We start from the raw sequence: 16,227 nt of genomic DNA on the forward strand, positions 1-16,227 counted from the left end.
CCTCTTGGCTCCAAATAGAAGTGACAGACTTGAGCAGGGTTCATTTAAAGGCTGACAGAAGTGGAGTGGTGACGGGGAGATGTTTGTCAGGACAGCTTTTCAGCCTCCACAGGTTCATGTTGTGCTCCGTCAGTCAGTGAAGATGAAGTCAGTACTGGTGAGGCTGTAGAGTGTGTGAGGGATGTGAATAAGGCTGTTGGAGATCTGATGATAGCAGATAAAAACAGGCTGCAGAGACTTTGAGCTTGTGTGGAAACAGAGAGAGAAAAGAAAGACATGAATGTCAAAGCTAATAAAGGTGAAGTTAGGAGCTGTGATGATGTTCATGTATCAGAAGCTGATCGGGCTGCTACAGAGACGACCCACACAGCTGCTGTGGTGAGGTTTGTGTTAAAGCAGAGGAACACAGGCCCAAACATGACAGCAAAGCAGGTTTCAGGCTCTGTGAGAGGATTTCAAACAGAAGCTGGAGAAGAGAAAGGACTACAGAAAGAAGGCAGCTGAGACCAGTCCAAGTGTTTCCATGGAGCCCAGTCTAACATTCATTTATACACTAACGTACAGAAGTGAACGGGAAAATGAATCCATAGTTTCAAATGTAGAAATAGTTCTCAGTTCATTTACAGAGTTTAATACAGTTCATGAGGAAATGTTCAAAACAGCAGCTGAGAAAAAATCTGCTTCACAAAGTTGGATCCAATTCCAATAGTTTGTGATGCACTTTAACGCAGCGTGAGCAGTTCACTGCCTAACCCCACAGAGACTGTCAGTCTGGACTTTTCTTTATTTCTATTGGCTGTCAGTGAGATTTCAGAGCAATCAGAGACTGTGGGTCTGTGTATGAAGTATAATTCATGTGCAGTTGTTGAAGTTGTAGAATGAGAAATAGCAGTTTGGGGTATTTCCTGCTTTCATTGTCCTGCTTGTGCTGATGAAAATGTTTATTGACGTGTGAATTCATTCTTCAACGCTCGATTCTGCCTGAACAACGTGAAAACTTTGCTTTTCTTTGTGTAACACAATTCAAAGTAGGGCTGGGTATCGTCACTGATTTCTAGAATCGATTTGATTCAATTCGATTGGAATGTGGGAAATGTTGCCTCAGACAGTCAGAAATATTATAATTCAGATCAGTATATTTACATATTTTTGTATCTATAAAAGGGAAGCTGGCACTTTCGCGACTTTATCAAAGGTGTGAGCATCACAGCAGAGGCCTTTGTGTCAAAGTAGCTGAAGATAAAACACAGAAAAACATGAAGCTGATTTTCCTGGGATTTTATAAAAATATTCTGCAGTAGATCGAAAACACATAAACATTACCTGATGCTGCTGAAGTGAAGCAGAGCAAAGTTACACCGTTTTTATTACAAACACAGCGTTTTGCAGTTTTGCATAATTTTAAAAAGTTTAAATTTGTTCAGTATTGAACAGCAGAAATGAGGCTTTCTTTTCGAAAGTAAGTAAAAGGAAAAAAAACAGCGGCCGACAGCCTGTAAACAACGGTAGACTTGTGCGTAACAAGCAAGCGAATAATGCAGAAAACAGATTTTTAGACGGGAAACTGTTCTTGAAGTACAGAGAGAGAGAGAGAGAGAGAGAGCTGTGCATGAAGTGTGATTTTTATCCTGGTGGAAACAAACAGCAAAAGTCAGAGTGAGTTCATGACGATGTTTATGTGAAGCGTAGTTTGGATCTTCTTTTGCTGCTGGTTCAGTCAATATTGTTTGGAGAGAGATAAAACTAACAGCTTTAGAATCAGCGTAAAAAGGACGTAATAGAATAGAATAGAATAGCCTTTATTGTCATTGTACAGAGTACAACGAAATTGGAGTGCCACTCCCTTGGTGCAAGATTCAATAATAAATATAAATGTAAAATATAAAAAGTACAATAAAACAATCGCAAGTATTCAAACAATAGTAAGTAAGATATATGCAGGATAGCAGCATTACTATAATGACAGTATGAATAGCAGCATAATATAATGGCAGTGACGGTATGGTATAGCTAAGCAGGTTCAAACAGGTTAAACACAAAGCGCGGAGCCGCTGAAACATCAGAATCAGCGAGCTGTCGGCTTTCAACCCCGACTGTGTCCGTGCCATCGGGTGAGAAAAGCGACATCTCACTGATTCTGTTTCGCGGGTCGCGCTGTGTGTTTAAGTCTTTGTGCAGAATCCGTGTTCCTGCTCTCATTTACTGTCTTAGCTGTTGTTGAAATTTTGTGAGATTTCACCAGAAATTCTGGAATTTCAAGCAAAATAAATTTATATTAAAAAATAGATTCAGGATTTTAATTAATCGATTTTACGTTATCCAAGCCAGAATCGATTTTAATCGATAAATCGATTATAAAAACCCACCCCTAAAAGCAACCTATTAGACCCATTAAACACTAACATAGATGAATACTCAGATTTAAACCTTTATTGTTTCACAAAGGGTTAAAAAGGGAACGTCCACAGTTTAGACTGCAGCAGATTTTATTAAAGCAGTTTGACAGGAGCAAAGCAAAAACACAAAGAATAAGTGTTTCACATATTAATACATATAACATAATAATAAAAGAAAAGCAAAATAATGATACAAAAGAATGAAAAAGTTGTCCAGAGCAGCAGGATGTCTGAGGTCTGCAGAAACACAAAAACACAGCAGCTAAAAATAGTTGTTGAAAGAAAACGAGGTGGGAGCTGCTGATTCCTGAGCTTTGATACTGGATTAGCTTCAGTAGTTATTCCCATCACTGCTGTAGGAGCTACATTTAGTCACAGCTGATTGTCTCCTTTGACCAATCAGAAGACTACTGTTGTAAAAACAAGCAGACAAAGAACCAATGAGAGTGAAGAACAGGATAAAGAGCTCGTGTGATGGAGGCAAAGCAATAATCAGCAGACTGTAGCAGTTTCTATCTGGTGAAAGTAGAAGGAGCTCAGCGGAGCTCAGTCCCATATCTTTGTTTAGAAACAACATCAGTGATTTCCTGCTGCTCGAGATGATTCCAGCAGCTCTCATTACAGCAGCTGATGAGAGAAACAGCTGATGGCTCACAGCTCGTGCACTGTTGGATCTCCAGATGTTCACGTGGCTGAAGTCTGTGAAGAAACTGTGGTCCACGTAGTTCACACGGCCTCAGATTGGACCGAGCTCCCTGGATCACTGCAGCATCCTCAGCTGGTACATGGACGTCTCTGCTCCTCAGTCTTGGAGCCCCTGCAGGTCCGTCCATACCACCAGGGTCTTCTCACTCACCTTTCCTTTGTCCTCGTCCTTCATCGGCCGTGCTGTGTCTTTGTTCCTGCGGTGTTGTTCCCACGATGCAGCGCTGATGTTCCCTCCTTGAATGCACAACAAGTACGGTGCTGGTCTTTCTCGGGTGGAGCAGAGACAGATTGAAGTCTTTCAGGCTTTAGTGCCGACTTCCCTGACAGAGGCTGGACTCCATGGTCTGCACAGGAGGCTTCTACACTGTGTGGAGGTGACTCCTGGACTTGAAGACAGGCTGCAGGTACATGTGTGATGAAGAGGAGCTACAGCAGTGTGATGGAGCTGCAGGTGTGAAGGAAGTCCTGCTGTCCTGTCCCACCCTCATCTTTGCTTCCTCTGTCTTCTCTGGACTTGTCCTCCTGTTTCAGAAACAGCACTGCTTCATGCCGAGGGTGGACGGGAGCGTTGGCTCTGATTCTTTTACCGTCCACCACAAGGAGACACTGATGCTGACCTCCTGATTCATCTGCATGTGTTCTGCTTCACACTGCTCACCTCCACCAAAGACTTCACAAACATCTTCTTTCTTTGAGTCCAGTTTGTCCCACAAACACTTCCAAATCTCCTCCTCTGAGATTCTGCAGCTTCTTGCAGTGTGACTCAGCTGACTTCTGACAGACCACAGACCGGCACAGCATCCACATGTGTCTCCTTTCAAACAGGCTCTTGATGTTTCCTCCCACATCATTCTGGCCTCTCAGTCTCCTTTGTTCTCCAGCTCTGTAGCTCCAGCTGGTGAAGCTTCAGTTTTCCATGTTGGTAACAGTAAACTACAGCCTCTGCTGTCAGCTGGGTAACTAAACAGAGCTGCAGCACGTCTCTGCGGTGGTGCTACATCCAGCCTGCAGACGGCCGTCTACATGTTGTAGTGGTTTACAGTCACCAGGGGGCGCTGTCCCAGCCATGCAGGCAGTGGGCTGCTCTGCTTGTGCTGTTGTTGGTGAAGCTGAAGTGAAAGCGAGAGTTAAAACCCTGAACAGTGTCCACTGAGCTTCTCATGCTCTTCTCATGCTCAAAGAAGTTTAACAGGAAGGACGACTCGTCCATCAGGCGTCCAGCTGTCCGTGACCGTGTCCACAGCAGAGTGTGACCGAGGCTTCATGCTAACACGCACACATGAAGCTAATACCACCACGAGCAGCTGCTCAGTGGATTTGGAGGACAAATGTCTGCAGCTTCTCACAGGCAGTATGCAGAATGTGGATCTCCACAAAGACTGTGGAGAGCTCGTCCCACACTCTAAATCCACACTTGTCTGCACAAAACTTCTCACACGTTCCCGTCACAAGTGTCTTCTAAGTGAAGCTACCAGGTTCAGGTCCAGCTTGTTTATCTGGAGCTGCAGTAGATGATCCATCCTCACAAAGCAACACAGACAGCAGATATGCAAACACACAACACAACCAAAGGATTCTCTCTGCATGTCTGTGGCTGATGCTGCTGGAACGAAGCTGTTTGAAACCTTGTTGTTCTGCACTTTGGGACCAGAAGAGGAAACTGAAGCTCTGTGCAGAGGGTCCAATGGAAGCAGCCAAGCGCTGTAAGTGTCTGCTGTACAGGGATGCTGGTTCAGCTGTGGCTCAGTTTCACAGTGTGACTCAATAAAAGCAGCAGGAAATCAAAGCTTGATGCTTTCATCAGTGTGGAAATAAGAAAGTTTCCTGTGACAGACGCTGGAGCTCTTTCACTCTCAGCTTCACAGTTTCAGCTTCAAACTTCTTCCAACATGTTTCTAACACGGCCACATTCCACCTTAATGGAGCTGATATCTTGTGCATCAGCACATTTTCTAAAGGCAGCGATCACATCTTTAGTTTTGGATGTTTAACTGCAGATTGTTTATGTGTTTCTAGCACATTAATTACAGCAGCAGCGTTGACCACAGTGCTGTACAAGAATCCAAGATAACTATTAAAATAACTCCTAATATTAATATCACACATCAAATATCAAATAACTCTCATGCTGTATTAAAAGCCAGTGAATACAAATGTGTTTTAAGAGCAGATTTACAGAGACTGACAGCAGGAGCTGGGGCTGTTCGATAGAACGATGTATATATGATGACCATATGAAAACGTCTATCGTTTCATATCACGCTCTTTGTTTCCTGCTTATGTGTTTGTGTTTTCCAGATAAAGCTTTCAAAATAAATCTGAAGATCCTGTTGAGAGTTTTCAAAATAAACACAATACAGTACTGCGGTCGCTCGTTTATCGAGTTACGTTCTAAAAATAAGTCTCAGAATGAAGTAGCAGCTTTATGTTTTACAAGTATTATAGAAGTTTTAAGGCAGTTAAACCCTCACTGCACACTTTCTACACTTTTCTCAGACAGGCATGAACATTTTCACACTTTTCTCTCTTGTTTAAACAAAGTTCAAACCTTCATAGAAAAATAAGTTCATTATTAAAGAGTGAAAGCAAAGTGTTTCTGAAATGTGTCAAATCAGCCTTTGCTGGCATTAAATGAGCTTCTGTGTGAGGAGCACTCGTCCATGGCCTGGGCTCCTCGCTGTCAGGTAAAGTTTCATAAAGCTTTTGAGTTTTTCTGCAGATAATGTTGGTGTCCAGCACGATGTTCTTTTTCCTGCGGTCACTGAGCCACAAAGCCAAAGCTGACTCCATCCTTACGATGTTCTTGTTGTGGACAGTTACAACCTTTTTGCCTCCTTGTTGAAACTATGATGGTCAGCATCTTCCTCTGCCTTTGGCTGCTACCACAGGTGCAAAACGTCTCGTCATCATTGTTGTTTGTTGGGACAAAACGTACAAACATACAGTGCAGCACTGCAGAGTCACACTGCTGTAAATTTGAACACATTCTGTACTGTACAGGAGACACGGCACGAGATTGGCTGACAATGGTCTACAGCCAATCAGGACGCAGAACACAATGCGCTGTAAAAAACAAAAACATGCAAAATTGCACAAAAAAGATCAGCGAAACAGCGAGGCCGCCAAAGGTGAACTGTGTTACAGCGAGGGACCAGCGTATATGTGGTTGTTGGGACGATAAATGTCTTTGAGCTTGTGTCAGAAGACGAGCTGCAGCTTTCTGGACCAGCTGCAGTCTTGCCAGGCAGGTCCCACTAACTCCAACATATAAGGAGTTACAATAATCCAGCTGGGACGTCATGAAAACGTGGATCGCCCGTTCAAGGTTTTTAAAAGATAGAAATGATCTCACCTTAGATAAAAGCCTCAGTTTGAAGAAAGACCGCTGTACAACTGAGCTCAGCTGTTTTTCAAATTGCCGTCAAATATAAGCCCCAAATGTAATAATGCGATTTAATAAAAGAGCTGAACCAGTCTAATAGAGCGCCCTTGATGCCGCCATGCTCCAATGGTGAGGTCAAGATGCTGTGGTCAAGGCAGCGGTCAGATCCAAAAGCACAGCTGAGTCTCCTGATCAGTGGCTGATAAAAGATCATTAAGAACTTTCCAAAGTGCAGTTTCAGTGCTGTGAAGAGCTTTAAAACCAGACTGAAACCTTTACAACAGATTGCAGCTGAACAAATATAATCTTTTACAAAATCTTCGGCAGGAAGGGAAGCTTTGAAATAGGCCTGAAGTTTGAGCGGACAGAGGATCCAGATCAGGTTTTTAGTACAGGCTGTACAACAGCATGTTTAAAACAGGCTGTACAACACCTGAACTAAGACTGCTGTTAAAAATCGCTAAGATGTCGGAACCGACAACCTTTAAAATCTTTTTAAACACGTGTTGGAACAACATCATTTGGACAAGATGATGTCTTTATAGCATCACATCGTTCCTCCAACTGATCAAACCACACAGGCTCAAACTGATCAAAAACAGCTGAGCAGGTGAATATTTTAGCCCCGGTGCGATCTCGGGCGAGAGTATCGATGATGGCCAAAGGGCAGCGTCCAGCTCTACGGCCGCTGAAGAGCAGACTCAACAGACGCGCGTGATGTGGATCCTACTGCTCTAAAACTGGAGCTTCTTCAATCCATTAAAGAGGACATTAGTACGCTGTTAAAAGAAGAAGTCAGAAATGCATTGAAAGAAGATTTTGACAATATAAGGGCTGACGTGCAAGGACTGAGAAATGAGATCGCTAACAGCATGGCGGCGACGTGCGGCGAAGTTGATGGAGTAAAGGTTACAGTGAAAGAAGCTGAGGATGGGCTGTCAATGTGGAGCGATGAGGTGACCACCCTGCAGTCTACAGTAGAGAGTATGAAGGAGGAGCTGTCTGACCTGAAGGATAAATGTGATGAAGGCAGGAAGCGGAGAGCTAACATCCACATCATAGGGATCCCAGAGGGCCTGGACTCGAGCTCCTCCACGGCCGTATCCGTGCTACTACATGAAGTGCTGGGTATGGATAAAGACGTTATTGTCGACCGCTCACACAGGAGCCCTATCCTGAGAAAGCCAGCTGGTGACCCGCACGCCGTCATAGCCGAGCGTCACTACTACCAGGATTGTGTGGCTACGCCGTGCCAGGGCCCAAGCCCCGCTTGAGTTTAACGGACAACCTATTGCAATATTACGACTGGGCGATATGACCCAAAGTTCATATCTCGATATTCTTTAGCTGGGTGGCGATATACGATATATATCTCGATATTTTTAAAGCCCGAAAGTACGAACAAAAAGAGAGTTCTTAGTCAAAGCTGTGTCCCAAATCTCACACAGGCACATTTATTAACATACAGCGTAGATGTACATGAAACAATTACTCAGAAATAAATGATCAGCATTTATTAAATAATAATGCTCCATAAATAAAAGAAAACAATGTTGTGTTTGTGCATAACAAAAAGCTCACAATCGTGCAGTCAAAATGTAAACAGACGCTGAGCATAATAACAAGCAGCTGCTCTGTTCCCAGGTTCTACTGCGTGACTGACAGCCTGGAGTTTGAAACCCTCTTTGTAACCGTGTCTCTTACAGGTGCCATTTATGGTCCTTATACACACTCAATACAGTAATATTACGTTGAAGCAGAGTACGTATCACTCCGCGAGGCTCCTCGTAGCTGTAATGCTCCAACAATCCATCAAGCGGTGCAGCCTCGTAGCTTAGTAAAGTCGTACCAAAACATCTTTTGAAAGGTTTCTGAGCGCCGTCTAGCACATAAAATCGGTTCGAGGTCAGTAAGCACAACCAGAATTCATCCATAAGGCGCACTGTCGATTTATGAGAAAATTACAGGATTTTAAGTGCAGAAAACATAGTTTATGGTTTTCCTTTGATCTTAGCAAATATCTACGCCTCTAATTGGGACGATCACAGATTTTTCACTAATGTCTTTGCGCGGCTCCCCAATATGTCATCACACAATATCATCTTTGAGGGAGACCTAAACTGCTCATTATCTGCTATGGACCACAGTTCACACAAAAGTACACTTAGTCCAAACTCAGCATGCGTCATTCAGAGCTTTCTTGATAATTATGGGCTGGCTGATGTATGGAGATTTCATAATCCTGCTTCACATCAATACTCTTTTTTTTCTAATGTCCATAAAACATATATTTGTATAGAAAAACGTCTCCCTTTAGTTACAGAATGTGATTATAAGACTCTGGTGATTTCTCCTCTTGTTTTTTCAATGTGTATTCCTGATGCCTGCTCCAACTATCAGCCATGGAGATTCAACTCAGTGTTGTTAGCAGATGAAGAGTTTGTCAGTTACAAAAGGTCTCAAAGAGATTTTTTTTCTATCAATCAGACCCCAGAGATGTCATCATCAGTCATTTGGGAATCTCTAAAAGCATCTGAGAGGCCAAATAATTTCATTTTGTGCCAAACAAAGTGCAACACTGAAAGAACATCATCCATAAATATTGAGTAAGAACTGGACTCTCATACAGCGAGACTCAAATGCCTTTAAACATCAGCTTATCCTGCTGATCCAAGTCCAACACTGAGTTTGTAAAAACATGTTTGTCAATCATTTTGTTTGGTTTCTGAGGAAAATGATTCAATAAGTTGCTGCTAATACACAACATTTCATCATATTTCCTCATAACCCTCTTTTGTCTGACCATTTGATCCCATTTGAATTTGCAATAAAGGATCCACAGAGTTTGGTGACAATAATGACAGTAGATGTTTGTGTGAAAGTGCTGGAAGCAAATGAGTGTGTGATGTTCTTTCAGTGTTGCACTTTGTAGACGCTCCCTGAGCACTGGTCTCACAGCCAGCTGCACATAGAGACCAGTGTTGTTAGTCCAGGTCAGAAGATGACTTGTTGGAATGAAAATGAGCTTGTAGTTTGTCTGCTTTAATAATGTGACTGGAAAAAGGTGTTGGACTTCAAATATGTCCATTTCTGTCACACTTCACCTTTAAAAGTGAAGCCATGTGGTTCCTGGAAGGAAAAACACGACTTTTTCAAGTCTTTGTCCTGTTTTTATGAGAAATGTTCGACTTTAATGTGAAACATTCAGAGTTTTTTCTCTTGTTGTGTTTGTTTGAAGCTGCTTCCTGTTGGCTTCAGCTGTTTGGAGTTTCCATTTTCTAAACTTCTACATTCTGAACCTTCTTCAGCTCTGAACAGATGATGAAACACTGAATGATTTCAAGCACTTTGTCTAATAAACTTACATCTTTCATTCTTTATACAGATTGACTCTCTGTGGTTTGTCAGAGATCAGCTGTGATTATCTGGCAGCAGCACTGAAGTCCAACCCCTCCCATCTGAGACAGCTGGACCTGAGCGACAACTACAACCTGCAGGATCCAGGAGTGAAGCATCTGTGTGGTTTCCTGGAGAGTCCAGGATGTAAACTTGAAACTCTGGGGTCAGTCAGCATGTTTTAGTTGTGCTGAGATGAATATGATGTGAAAGTTGTGCTGACACTAAACTGCAGACATCAGGCTGATATTATACTGATCCACACTGAGGATCTTCATGGTAAAGTCTGTTTTCTTCTTCTCTGGTTTAGTCCATTGACTGCAGCAGAACAATGTTCACATTTCAAACAGTGATACTCAACGTATGGCCCGCGGCCCACACGCGGCCTGCCCACCTTTCCTGATTCAGAGAGAGGGGACCCTGATTAACTGTGTAGCTTCTTCCTCACAGTTCTAAGTATCAGACACAACAATGAATAATCCACAGCTGACTGTCTTTAGCAGGTCAAAGGTCACGGCACACAGCAGACAGTCAGAAATATTCTAACTCTGATCATTTATCAGTTGTGACACTGTGAGACTTGATCAGAGGTGTGATCATCACAGCAGAGGCCTTTGTGTCAAAGTCACTGAGGATCAAACAGAAACACATGAAGCAGATTTTCCTCTTCTGGCTTTTTATAGCAGATAACCTTCAAAATATTCTGCAGTCGATCAAAAACTGAAGCAAACCATGAAGCAACATGTGAACATGAGCTGATGCTGCTGAAGTGAAGCAAAGTTACAGAGGTTTGATTACAGACACAGCTGAGAGTTTGTAATCTGTCATCATTTTAAAAAGTTTCCATGGAACAGCAGAAATGAGGCTTTACTGTCAGAGGCCGACAGCACTGAACACAACAGCAGACTGGTGGCTAATAAACAGTGAATGATGCAGAAACAGATGTTTGAAGCTGTTCTTGGAGTACACTGAGAGAGAGAGAGCTGTGCAGGCAGGAACAGCCAAAGTCAGAGAGAATTCATGAGCATATTTATCAAACGTGAAGCAGAGTTTGGATCTTCTTTTGCTGCTGCTTCACTCAGTTTTGGTTGGAGACAGATGAAACCTGCAGCTTCAGGATCTGTGAGCTGTCCACTTTCAGCCCCGACGGCGTGTCCGTGTACGTGCCGTCGAGTGAACGATCCACGCTCTGTGTTTCCATCTTTGTGTGTTTAGCTGCTCTCATTTACTGTTTTATCTGTTTGCTGCTTGTTGAAATAGTTTGTGAGCTTTAACCTGAGATTCTGGCAAAATACATTTATATTAAACATCGATTCAGGATTGAATGAATCAACATCGTTTTATTCAAATTAAAACCATTTAAATGGGAACATGAATTTTTTACAGCCGCCTCTAATGCTGGGTAATGTCAGCTGGTCCATGTGCAGCTGGCTGTGAGGCTCAGGGAGCGTCTACAAAGTGCAACACTGAAAGAACATCATCCATAAATATTGAGTAAGAACTGGACTCTCATACAGCGAGACTCAAATGCCTTTAAACATCAGCTTATCCTGCTGATCCAAGTCCAACACTGAGTTTGTAAAAACATGTTTGTCAATCATTTTGTTTGGTTTCTGAGGAAAAAGATTCAATAAGTTGCTGCTAATACACAACATTTCATCATATTTCCTCATAACCCTCTTTTGTCTGACCATTTGATCCCATTTGAATTTGCAATAAAGGATCCACAGAGTTTGGTGACAATAATGACAGTAGATGTTTGTGTGAAAGTGCTGGAAGCAAATGAGTGTGTGATGTTCTTTCAGTGTTGCACTTTGTAGACGCTCCCTGAGCACTGGTCTCACAGCCAGCTGCACATAGAGACCAGTGTTGTTAGTCCAGGTCAGAAGATGACTTGTTGGAATGAAAATGAGCTTGTAGTTTGTCTGCTTTAATAATGTGACTGGAAAAAGGTGTTGGACTTCAAATATGTCCATTTCTGTCACACTTCACCTTTAAAAGTGAAGCCATGTGGTTCCTGGAAGGAAAAACACGACTTTTTCAAGTCTTTGTCCTGTTTTTATGAGAAATGTACGACTTTAATGTGAAACATTCAGAGTTTTTTCTCTTGTTGTGTTTGTTTGAAGCTACTTCCTGTTGGCTTCAGCTGTTTGGAGTTTCCATTTTCTAAACTTCTACATTCTGAACCTTCTTCAGCTCTGAACAGATGATGAAACACTGAATGATTTCAAGCTCTTTGTCTAATAAACTTACATCTTTCATTCTTTATACAGATTGAAGAACTGTGGTTTGTCAAAGATCAGCTGTGATTATCTGGCAGCAGCACTGAAGTCCAACCCCTCCCATCTGAGAGAGCTGGACCTGAGCATCAACAACAACCTGCAGGATCCAGGAGTGAAGCATCTGTGTGGTTTCCTGGAGAGTCCAGGATGTAAACTTGAAACTCTGAGGTCAGTCAGCATGTTTTAGTTGTGCTGAGATGAATATGATGTGAAAGTTGTGCTGACACTAAACTGCAGACATCAGGCTGATATTATACTGATCCACACTGAGGATCTTCATGGTAAAGTCTGTTTTCTTCTTCTCTGGTTTAGTCCATTGACTGCAGCAGAACAATGTTCACATTTCAAACCTTCAAAGAAGAAGAAAAATCCTCCACTGGAAAATTCACTGTGAAACTCTCAAACTCTTCATTGCACCTTAAAGTCTGTCTGACACTGAAATCCAAAGCAAAATGTGCGTTTGCTTTACAGACAGCAGTCCAACACAAACATACACACATCATCCAAAACACAGTCCAACATCCAAATCTCCTCCACTGCCAGCATGAATGATGGGAAAGAGAAGGAGGAACACTCTGACATTCAGGGTTAGAATGAGTTTCATCAAGCAGACTGTGAAGATCAAAGCTGCATTAGAAAGCTTACATGAATGAATGAGTGGACAGAAGTGGACAGAGATCATCTGAAGCACTTCAAAGGCTTTAAATCAGCACATTTCTCTTTATTCTTTATCAACTCTGTTAGTTTCTCTCAGTTTTCTGTGGAATGAAGCTAACAGCAGGCTAATAAGATGCTGACCAATAGGTTTCTATTAAAGGTTGTAATTTGTATATGAAAAAGTGCTTTGGCTCAGCAGGGATCAGCTTACAGGTAGAATACAGCTGCTGGATGGGATTAGCATGTCATAGCTATCTACCAAACTGCTAACTGGGGGATTTCAGGCCATCTATGGATCATTTTTGCTAACTGTTTATTCAGCTTAGGCTCACAGGGCTGCAGCCTGTGCCCTAGCTGTCATAGGGCAAGAGGCGTGGTCCACCTGCACAGGTGAGCAGTCCATCACAGGGCCAACAGAGAGTGACAGAGAAGCACTCCCTCACATCCACACCTACAGCCAATGTAGAAGCACCAATGAACCTAAGCAGCATTTCATTGGACTGTGGGAGAACATCCAACCTCCACAGAAAGGCCCAGCTGACCAACAAGCTTCAACCTACAACCTTCTTGCTCTAAGGCACTAGTGCTAACCACTTTTGCCCATTTCAGCCCAAATCCTGCATCTTCCTGTTTCTGACTCCAGGCCAGCTCCACTAACACTTTCTCATCAGACACTGCCACCTAGTGGAGGAAGTCTTAGTTCCATTTGAAGCTTCAGATTACAGTTAGTTCCTTTACAAAGAGGTGGAGGTGGTGGGGCCACAGCACCATCATCACTGAGTGCCATAGGACACTTAACCTTTGTTTCCATATGCTGGGAACTTCCTGTTGTTCCAAGGAGGACTGGAAAATGTGTGAAAATCTCCCAGTCAGTTCCTCACAGCACACTTCAATCATTTCCCTCCCACAGCATCAGGACCAGGGCTTTTTCTCTCTTTGGTCCCACTAAGAGATTTCCACACAAACACCTCATCAGTGGGACTCTCAGAGCTACCAGCCCTTTGCTACAATCACAAAGCTCTTCATTGAAATCAATGATATCAAAGCTGGAATCAAATGAGTCCAAGTCTTCTGCTGATTCAGCATCACATTCATCTTTGCTCCTTGTTCTGCATCCCCACCATGGACTTCATTCCTTTCCAAGCCAGCCTTGAGTGTCCTTTATTCAGCTCATCCTCTGCTTTACTTTTACACCTGATTTTAGCTGCTTTATCTCTCTTTCAACAGGTTTCTGTGCCTCAATCTTTTTCTTCTCTCCCTCATAACAAGACAGTTTCTTCTGCCTGAGAACATGTTGGAGTGATTTACTAATCCAGGGCTGCTTATTGGGGAAAATACTTCCTGTTTCCAAAGTAATCCCCATTTTTCCCAGAAAGAAATGTCAGTAGAAATCGATGATCTAAGTGAGAACATGAGCCTTTAAAAAGTCCCAGTGGGTGCAGTCAAAGCAGTCCCTCAGTCCCAGTATAGAGTCTTTGGTCCAGACTGGAACAGCTGTGTGCCCAGTTTGAGCTCTCTTCAGTGCTGTGACCTGACAGACCCAGAGGGGCCATCACATCACATTTAGAAGCTCCCCTGATGGAGCCACAACACATGTCCAATACTTAGTCTGTCTTGTTGGACCAACTGGAAGAAATGATTCAAGGACTTAGTCACAGAACAGAGATTCAAATCTCCAAAATCCAACTGGCTGCATCAGGACATATAGTCTGAAACTCTGCACAGTTTCCTGTTTGAAGCTGCTTCCTGTTGGCTTCAGCTGTTTGGAGTTTCCATTTTCTAAACTTCTACATTCTGAACCTTCTTCAGCTCTGAACAGATGATGAAACACTGAATGATTTCAAGCACTTTGTCTAATAAACTTACATCTTTCATTCTTTATACAGATTGACTCTCTGTGGTTTGTCAAAGATCAGCTGTGATTATCTGGCAGCAGCACTGAAGTCCAACCCCTCCCATCTGAGAGAGCTGGACCTGTACTACAACAACCTGAAGGATCCAGATGTGAAGCAGCTGTCTGATCTTCAGCAGAGTCCAGACTACAGACTGGAGACTCTGGTGTAAGTAGAGTGATGGAGTGAGTGGGTGGTGCTGTCAGCAGTATTGTACTAAACACAGTCAGTATGAAACAAAGATCCAGTGTTTCCTGTAAAGCTGCAGCTTCTCAGTGAAGCTGTGAGAGGAGAACGGTGACAGGCTTCAGGATTGGACACAAACACTTCCTGTTTCTCACCTTTATGGTCACCATAGTAACGTCTGACATGCTCTGATCAAACGCTGTCAACAGCCAATCAGCTCTCTGAACAAAGCAGCACGCAGACCAATGACTGCATTGATTTCCAAGTTTAAAGCAGTGAAGAACACAGTCTGTAGGTGAGGAAGAATTTAGTGAGAGCAGATGTTTGGATGGAATTCCTCCAGTTAACAGCTGGAACCGTCCATCTGGATTGTTGGGCTTGTTGTTGGGGTTCCTACAGAGCTCAGAGTGGACACACCAAGGTTCTTCTAATGAATTAAAGTCCAAACTCAAACTAGGAGGGAAAAACATTTTCAGCAACTTCAATAAAAATCCAAAGATTAGAAAAAGTGAAGCAACAATGAGTCCTAGTACAGTCCCAGCACTGACGTCCCTGCTGCTCTTTATACTGGATGTGCTGCATCACTGACTGACAGCTGATGAAGAGTCTCTGGAAACACTCGTTTATCTCCTCTGCTCTTCCTCCTTCTCTCTGCAGGTGGAGGTTATGATGGTAAACAGGACGGTGTGTGTGCTGAGAGAGGAGCAGCTGTGTCCTGATGATCCAGAGAGGTTGAAGCAGCAGCAGCTTGTGTGTAGAGACGCTCTGACTGGGCCATGTTACTGGGAGGTGGAGAGGAGAGCTTCATCCAGCAGTGACTGACAGAGGAATGAAGTGCAGATGACTGTCAGTGCTGCAGAGTGAACTGCTCTGAGAACAGCTCCACTGTCAGACACAATGTAGAGTCCAGCATCAGCCCTGTGTGTCCCTCTGGATCTGACAGAGGATCATCAGTGTATCTGGACTGCTCTGCTGCTGCTCTGTCCTTCTACAGTCTCTGCACAGTCTCTGTCTCACTCTGGAAAGATTTTACAACTTGTTGTAATTACAGAACGTTAATATAATATTCAAACATGTGATCTTCTCTTTATTTCTGAATCTTTACCAAATAAAGAAAAACCAAACTAACAAACAGAAGCTGTCGTGTCCTTTTTCACCACATCTGTGAATCTTTTCTGTGTTTTTCCTCTTTTCCTCCTTCCTGCAGCTCCATCTTCATCATTCTGTGTCCAGTATATGTGAACACGTCCAAAGCATCTGAGCCTCATGTTACCCGTTTGTGTGAGTTACGCCTGTCGTTGTGTTGTGGTGTATAAATAAGGGGCAGG

General features: G+C 43.0%; 2 protein-coding genes across 2 annotated transcripts in view; both read left to right on the forward strand.

Annotated features, from left to right (window-relative positions):
- LOC146548073 (NACHT, LRR and PYD domains-containing protein 3-like) overlaps window positions 1-16,227 on the forward strand; it is a 432,988-nt gene that overhangs the window by 101,701 nt on the left and 315,060 nt on the right. The gene's annotated exons all lie outside the window — the stretch shown is intronic.
- On the forward strand, window positions 277-15,973 carry LOC146548078 (ribonuclease inhibitor-like). Its single transcript, XM_085263784.1, has 4 exons — window positions 277-383; window positions 12,156-12,332; window positions 14,708-14,881; window positions 15,557-15,973. Exons 1-4 carry the CDS (start codon window positions 277-279, stop codon window positions 15,567-15,569), a joined length of 471 nt encoding a protein of 156 aa, XP_085119910.1. The 3' UTR covers window positions 15,570-15,973.

This window comes from Mchenga conophoros, linkage group LG23 (genome assembly GCF_057382185.1).
Source record: "Mchenga conophoros isolate Kocher_MC1m ecotype Shallow Benthic linkage group LG23, M_conophoros_male_GT1.1, whole genome shotgun sequence".
NCBI classification, from domain to species: domain Eukaryota; kingdom Metazoa; phylum Chordata; class Actinopteri; order Cichliformes; family Cichlidae; genus Mchenga; species Mchenga conophoros.

Bases quoted from the DNA above. Each gene is read 5' to 3' on its own strand.
- LOC146548078 (XM_085263784.1), top strand. From the start codon at position 277: ATGAATGTCAAAGCTAATAAAGGTGAAGTTAGGAGCTGTGATGATGTT. The intron at 384-12,155 runs GTTTGTGTTAAA...TTCTTTATACAG, and splicing joins CACACAGCTGCTGTGGTGAG to ATTGAAGAACTGTGGTTTGT. The intron at 12,333-14,707 runs GTCAGTCAGCAT...TTCTTTATACAG, and splicing joins TGTAAACTTGAAACTCTGAG to ATTGACTCTCTGTGGTTTGT.